Source organism: Neovison vison, chromosome X, assembly GCF_020171115.1.
Source record: "Neovison vison isolate M4711 chromosome X, ASM_NN_V1, whole genome shotgun sequence".
NCBI lineage: Eukaryota > Metazoa > Chordata > Mammalia > Carnivora > Mustelidae > Neogale > Neogale vison.
Window position 1 is genome coordinate 111,651,690 of NC_058105.1, and position 7,975 is coordinate 111,659,664.

Consider the following 7,975-nt stretch of genomic DNA (forward strand, 5'->3'; position numbering starts at 1 on the left):
AAAGAATTCATAGAAAGCAATTAAAAATTGCCCCCTTCTCTTCAGAGTTGGGGAGAACTCTTCAGAGTTCTCTTCAAGTGGCTGGGAGTGCAGGAAACGACTAACTCCTGCTGGAGGGCTAAGTCTCCAAGAAAAGTCGCTGGCCATGGAGCTTTGAGAGCCCAATGGGCAGAGCCGACTGGATTTCTGCCACAGCTCTGAGACTTGTAACAATTACAGGATCAGGCTTAGTTTTCACCTGCTGTTTAATCTGTTCTATAGGGATCACTGGCAAATGTCGATTTGGCCTTTTACCATCTGATAATAGAAACTACCTGCCCTACCAAATTAAGCTATTGACAACACAAACACAAACTAGTCGGATTATATTAATATACTGACCAATTTTCTTTTGGCAGGGGAAGGGAACTGGCAGGATTATCTGTGTTGGTTGAAGTCCATTAGGCATACTTTGTGTCTTATTTAAGCAACTCACTTCTATACTATCAAAAAGATATCAGAAAACTACCTTAGAAAAACATTTTGAGTAAAGCCATTTTGCTTCTATGTCAAAACACCCGTGCTACTGCTCGGCATGAACTCTTAGAGCCATGCAATTAACATGAGTGATTAGAGGGAAATCAGTCACATTGTGTCAACATCTGAAATGCCCCCACACAACTCCTTTATAGAAGTACCTACATTAAAAATGCTTTACTCCTGCTTTACTGTAATCCTTTTAGCAACCCTTTGTGATCTGGTTGACTCACTTAAATGAATGATGCCAAATGACAAAAATCCTCTTCCACTTTCTTAATTGCACAACACGGTATAGGCTGTGGTTAACTATGCATATCCTGAAACCAGACTGCCTGTGCTCAAATCAGGGCTCTGCCCCTGTGACCTCAGGATTCTCACCTATGAAATGCTATTAATCACAGTATCTAACTTTTCATGATTATTGGAAAAATTAAATGAGCACATTTGCACTTAGAACAGTGTTCGCTAAAAAAGTACAGTAGCAGTTGCTATTATCATTTTTTGCTCATATTAATTAATCACTTTCAAGCCCTGAGGCAGCTGAGATAATCAGGGAGCACTGAAGGTGAAGCCAGACAATGCTGTGTTAGATGGTAACCACTCTGGGTTTTTTGTTTTTGTTTTTGCTTTTTACCTGTAGGCCATCCACAGTGGTTAGAGGAAAACAGAGAAAAAAGCATCACATTCAATCTTACACAAAGAAGCCCCAAGTCCTCACCCAATGCAGACAAAATTAGGAACAATTTTCTCCAAGGAGAAGTAGTACTTAGCTAGACTGCTCAACACCTTAAGAGTAAAGTAAAAGGATTTCTAAGTTCCCCCACAAAGCTGTGAAACTTACCAAAGCTGCAGTGTGGTATTTTTTTTTGAAGAGTTTATCTGAGAGAGAGAGAGGGAGAGAGCGAGCGCACGTGTGCATGTGTAGGGGAAGAAGCAGAGGGAGGAAGAAGAGGCAGACACCCTTTTGAGCAGGGAGACCAATGCAGGACTCGATCCCAGGACCCCAGGATCGTGACCTGAGCCAAAGGCAGGCGGAGCCAAAGGCAGGCGCTTAACCCACTGAGTTACCCAGGGGCCCCATGCACTGGGCTTAATAAGGAAAAAAATGTACAGCTACTTTCATTTCTGAATTTAACAGCATCTGTAGAGCATCTTACAAGAACTTAAAGAGCCAAGTAGTCGAAACAACGTATAAATCTACTTCATGCCCATGCTTGTTTAATAGTAAGAAATTACTCTTACAAACACAAAATATATGCACATTTCCTAACAAAGGGGACATAAAATACCTACAGGCTATGAATTAGATGAAGCACAGAAGGAAAAAAAACAAATAAAATCGTTACTTACTTCATATTTATACTTCTCACCAGCTTTAGCCCTTTTCAGTCTTTCTAGAGCTTCCTGCTGCCCCCTCTTTGATTTCTTTTCTCGCCTGGATCGAGAAGCTACAAAACTCCCTGAATCTGACACAGCTGAAAAAAAGCCAAGTTTACATGAGATGTTACAAAATTTCAGCCATCTTCCCTCAGTAGCAAGAATATTTCCAGTCAACAGTAACACAATTTTAATATAGAAATTGGTATTTTTCATACTGTAGATGGTTCCTGAAGGTCATGTTCATACAGCTCCTGTGACTCCAGAAATTTTCTCTAGGACCCAGTTAAAACAAATGAAGCAACTGTTATTTTTTTCCCTCCAAAAAGAGGAAAATTCCAAATTCAACTGATATCTTATGGAGACCGTAGAGAAAGGAGATCAGCCATTAGTCCATAACCTTTCCATTAGAAATGATAGGCCATAAGTAGAGTTATAAAAGAAGGACAATTCATTTTGTATTCTATTAATCAAAATTTGAAAGGCTTTAAAGGAGCATCTGCTCTCTGCAAAGTACTAGGCACTCTAAAAGACAAAAAGATAAGCAAGACACGGTTTCTGTACTCACAGAACTTATTATCTAAAAAGGGAGATAAGTAGCAACTAACTCAAAAACAGTCTTTAGAATACATGCCCTGACAGAGGTTCAAATAAAGTATTTGAAATTTCAAAGCAGGGATAAAGTGGGGGGTTGGGAGAATTTAAAAAGATGGCTCTGAAGAGATTCTTGATTCCTTCACTGATTTCCAGGACTCATTCACTTGGTCAGGAAACAGGATAGTAGTATAAAATTACAAAGATTAAAATGTATTTTGTCAAAAATTACTGGAATCCCAGAAGCCCTCAGTGTTCATTTATTCAACTTTTCAATTACTTATGCTCAGTGTTCACTTATTCAACTTTTGAATTACTCATTACAACTGACCACTGAAGTGTTCATCCACAAAACTAATCTCTCATTTACCAGCTGCTAAATAACCAAGTCAAGCAAGACAGTGCTGCCTGCCAGCTGTGCATTTTGGCTTAACACGGTTGCCATCTATGTCTGTGAAACCGGCTTTTTATTGTATTTGGTGCTAATTATTTCATAAAAAGGAGGCACAGAAAAAAAGTATTGGTAAGATGCATCCTGAAAGTTCCAACCCCTCTGGAACGTTCATAATAGCATTCAACTCACCGACAAAACATTTGACTGAAAAAGAAGATGCAATTTAAAGAACATGTACCAAATGCTGACAATAAAATGCTGGAAACTGAATCTTACAGGTGAAGCACAATTAGAGATCTTTTTTTTTCCCTAGCTTTCTGGAAATGGAATCTCTGTTGAACATCTCAGTCTATTGTTGGACTTTCACATTTGACTTTTAAATCCATTTTCAGAAAGGCATTAAGTAAAAATTAAGGAATGCAGGTACTTAATGACAGCCACAAAATCTTGGGCATGGCTCAAATGATTTTAAAAAAATCATGAGCAGGCCTACGTGAAAAGGCTCTGGAGATTACTGGGCATGACCACTCAGAGTGAAAAGTTGGCCTTGGTATATTCCCTTAAAGACGCCGCCTCCCCTTTAATAGATGCTCCTGACAAAATGTATAGTTCTTCAAATGGACTTACTTCACAGGCAGTAATGTGCCATCCTACAGGGTTTGGGGTACAATTATAGGAAGGAAGAGCTGCCTATCCTCAAGGGGGCTCACAGTCAAATAAAGCAAAAGGACCTAAGGCTCCCACCATTATACTGACATGGTGTCACAGAAGAGGTAAGGACAAGGTACTGAGGAACACAGAAAAATGCTGCTAATTTTGTCTGAGAAATCAGGGAAGGCTTCACAGGGGAGGTACCCAACACAGACCCAGAGAGAGCATTGGAATTTCACCATCAGAGTATAGGGGGAAAGGGAGCAGAAGCACAGAAAAAAAAAGCATAAGCCAAATTACAAAGGAATAAAACTGCAAGGTGTATTCAGAAACTGAAAGAAAGGGGTGCCTTGCTGGCTCAGTCGGTAGAGCTGGTCAGACTTTCAGCCTCAGGGTCATGAGTTCAAGCCCCCTGTCTGGCAAGGTCCTTAACTACTTAAAAAAAAAAAGCAGAAGAAACTGAAAGAAAGTCAGCATGGAAAGTAAATCTTACGTGAGAGTGCAGAGTTGGGGAACAGAAAACTAGGGAGGAGCTGAACAATCCGGCTCCACCACTTACTGGGTGACATGAGACCACCAGTTAACATCTCCAAGCTGCAGTGACCAGATGCCTTGTTGTTGGTTTCTAAGCCGCCTGGCACCTGAAACTGTTTGTGAAATTCCCTCATTATAAACCTTGTTGGGACTCAGAGCACAAGTCCCACTACCCAAGGTGAAAAAGCAGACACTCTTTCCCACACACCCTTGCAGTTAGGGCATGAACATATAAAATATGTTATTAATAATTCTATCAGTTAGGAATAGCTGCTCAGACTTTAAATCAGAAGCTAGTGTCAGAAGGAAAGTGGGTGGGCTAATGGAAGATTCTAGAAGTAGCAACAGCTGCAAGATGATTACCTGGGGTCACAGAGCCAACAATGTCCCAAGGTACAAACTATAACATCAAGTGCTTGGCCATGGCTGGCAATGACCTCCTCACTAGACCAGTTTTGTGGCACAACTTTAACTACCGTTCCTGACGAAGCAGCCCTGCAAATGATTCTCCAGTCCACCTGGAGTTTCTGTGAACAACACAATATCCTTCTAATACTTAAAATAAATTACTTCTTTCTATTTACATCAGCTAGAGTTGGCTCCTGTAGCTTTCCCCTCTAAGGACTTTGACTAATGCAGACCCTCAGGGTCTTCATCTGTGAAATGGGGATAATCATGTCTGCTTCATAAAGTTGTTAAGGATTAAATGAAGATCCCAAGCTTACTTTGTACTCAGCAATACCGAATCCCATTTAATGTATGTATATGTGTGTACAGACGCACACACACACAGCCTACACACACCACACCCAGCAGCACCATGGTCTAGCTTCTGGAAAGCAAAAATAAAGCAAAAATAAAGCTAAGTGTTTTTCTCAGAGAAGCCTCAATATAGCACCACACATAATTAGCTCTTTACCATCTCAACTCCACGAAGACAGAAACCATGTCCAGCTTACCTACCATTTTAACAGTGTAACACCAGAGCCTGGCAAAATGCCTATACCTAGTAGGTACATAATAAATATTTGCTGAATGAACAAATGAATAAACCACTGTAACTGCTTTTTTAAATCATTAAACTCTCCCTGATCCCTTTTCATATGTAATAATAGCTAGTTATAGACCTTTCAACTTTTCACTTTCATTGTCAAGGTACCCCACCTTCTAATACCAAAGAGAAAAAAGGCCTAGAATTTCCTTCTTGGAATGTGTCCAACGCTTCATGTAGGTATGTTAACAACAACAAAAAAAAAAGCGTGAAAAAATCCATTACAAAAGTTTAAATATTTGGTTCAAAATTACCATCTGAAGTACCCCCAACCTCCCCAAAAGCAGACAGACACTAGCCTGCAACAGTCTTTCAGGTAACAATCTTTCCGCTCCAAAGGAAAAATTCCAGTCACAAGTCTCCAGCAACTACTTAATCAACACTATGCCTTAAGAGGGGTCTCAAGATTACACAGTATCCTCCAAAGAGTGATTTCTTGATGTTCACAGATGACGTACAGTTTTTAGGGTGAAGACAGACACCCTAGCGGCAAATCACTGATGGAGGGCTGCAAAGACTGTTCGCATACTCACATCCTACATCTCATTTGTAATCCAGGCTAGACGACTCTCCAAAACAAATTGTCTTAAAAGCGAAAGGCTAGAACAAATTGATATCTGTGATTCACAACTAGGTGAATGCTAAGGAAGCTGATTAGAAAGCAAGGTCTCATTAATGGAGATGTATCTGAGTGATAGGAGATGTACCTTGAGCTAAGAAAGTGAAGCGTCTGATTTTAAGTCAGAAGTTCACTGAAGTTAAGTCATACTTTGGTTGAACACAGTTCAAAAATCAGAAATCAGACAAAGCCATTTACATTTTTGTATTCTATTTTTGGAAATAAAAGATTACCACTGAAAACGGATTCATATACACGCATCCGGAACACTGCTGAGCTGATGCAATTTTTTTTTTTAAACTTCACCAAGGATGACTAGATTGTGATCACTATTTCCATGCAGCACTTGAAGAACTTTCCATAGAATTTGAAAGAAAAAAAATTGTTAATGCATGAAGTAGAAACCCATTACTTAAAAAGACAAAACGCATTTGTATCTTCTGGTGACAACCCTGAGACCTTTCTTTCCCGCTGAGTTACCATGTGTAACAATTTCCCTGGGAGTTTCTACAGAAAGGGCGCACATCCGTTCCGTCCTAGCCCTCAAGCAGATACTTGGGGACAGAGTTCCTAGATACTCTGAACCAAGGCTGTGCCCCACCGGGGCCACTCTGATGAAGCAGTGCCCAGCACGTGGAACGCAGGCACCAAAAGAAATAAAAAGAAAATGCAGACTAGTGCGGAGACCAGGAGTGACACAGGCCCTGCAAGGGACGCGCTCTGATTTGCCAGGAACAAACGGCCCTGCGAGGAAGCCGCACCCGACACCAAATGGGTCCCAGCCGGGGAAAACCGAGGTCCGCGTCCAAAAGGACCCGTCAGGGGACCCGGACGTGCACCTCCCTAAGGAAAAAATTAAAAGGATCTCTCCAGAGCCCTCACCACCCGTAATCATGCCACGGTTCCTGTACTCCTAACCCGGTACCCCGCGCCGGGGTCGTCCCTCACCGCTCGACCCCGTGTCGCAGTCTTCGCCGTGCACGGGCGCCATGGTCCTGAAGTATCCCGATTCCGCGCCAACCAGCCCGAAACTGGCGCGGGGGCCGAGACAGGCGCCAGGCTGAAAGCCAATCAGAGGCTCGAGAGGCTGCGGACTTCCGCCCGGAAGGCCACTGACGTGCCGCGCCGCGCCGCGCCCCGCCCCCGGCCTTCCCGCGGACGCGGGTTTGGCGCCCAGTTATGACCCCTGAGGGAAAAAGCTCGAGTGACTGGGAGGCGGAGGAGAGAGAGAGGGAAAAAGAAGCGGCCGGGCGCCGGAAAGGAGTCGCCAGGAAGCTCGCTGCGCAGGCGCACCCATGCTGATGGGAAAAGATTTGGGCGCCTATGGAGTAGGGGCTTTCTGGTTCTGAGAGCTGATTTTCCGAGAAAAAAGACGCGGGCGGGCAGTAGGATGGGCGTGGTTGGATCCGTTTCCTCAGAGCCTTGGGAAAGCGACTGCCTCCTGCTGCGCGCTCTGAGTCTTGCCTGATAACTTTTTCTTAGCGTGTGAACACAGTCGCTGTGTGATTTATAGATATGTGTGTGTATACATATGTATATATATTTTTTTCTCTAAAGAGAATATAAAGTTAATTCAGTCTATCCTCCAGCATGTTGATCAATGTTTGTTTCTTAATTTCTGATTTTTTAGAAATTTTTCTTTCAGCTTTATACCATTACTTAATATCATGTTAATATACGATCCATACGTTGTGATACGTAACACATAGTAATTCACACTTGAATCCACTCATTGTTTAAAGCATTAGTACAGATTTATGCCTGTACTTTACTTTTAAAAAAATTGTTGCAACTTTGATAGTATAAAGTTTATTCCTAACAGGAGAGAACTGTTTTGGCTAGGCATCAATAAGAACCAAATCTTTCCTTTATAACTTCACGTCTGATCATTTTCCACATGCCACCTTAAAACTCTAAGCACTTCAAGTCTTGTTTCTCTTTCATGACCCACATAGTTGCAGGAGCCAGGACCTGAGAACACGTTCATATTATGATATCACTCTGGCCCTGCACATTCAGGTCAAAACTCCAAGTCAGCACAGTGGGATAGGAATATTCCTGAAAGCTATTCCTACACCTGGAGGTCTGTCAATATCTTAAATATAATGAGAGTGCTTTCAACCAAAATAGACGCCACTAAGTCTGAATGCAAGGCAACACCAACTCAGATTTCTCAGATTCTGAGAAATCCCATGGGATTTTTCTCAGAATCCCACGATGACTATGCCCACTTCTC

General features: G+C 42.1%; 1 protein-coding gene across 2 annotated transcripts in view; it reads right to left on the reverse strand.

Annotated features, from left to right (window-relative positions):
* POLA1 (DNA polymerase alpha 1, catalytic subunit) overlaps positions 1-6,799 on the reverse strand; it is a 303,690-nt gene extending 296,891 nt beyond the window's left edge. Inside the window, exons 1-3 of one of the 2 annotated variants that reach the window (XM_044234365.1) lie at positions 6,688-6,756; positions 5,973-6,093; positions 1,870-1,994 (exon numbers count right to left, since the gene is read on the reverse strand). In XM_044234365.1, the coding sequence (XP_044090300.1) occupies positions 1,870-1,994; positions 5,973-6,000 (153 nt within the window). In that variant the 5' untranslated portion in view covers positions 6,001-6,093; positions 6,688-6,756. Of the gene's footprint in view, positions 1-1,869; positions 1,995-5,972; positions 6,094-6,687 lie in introns of both variants that reach the window. The other variant, XM_044234364.1, reaches the window with a different exon arrangement.
* Positions 6,800-7,975: the final 1,176 nt, after the last annotated feature.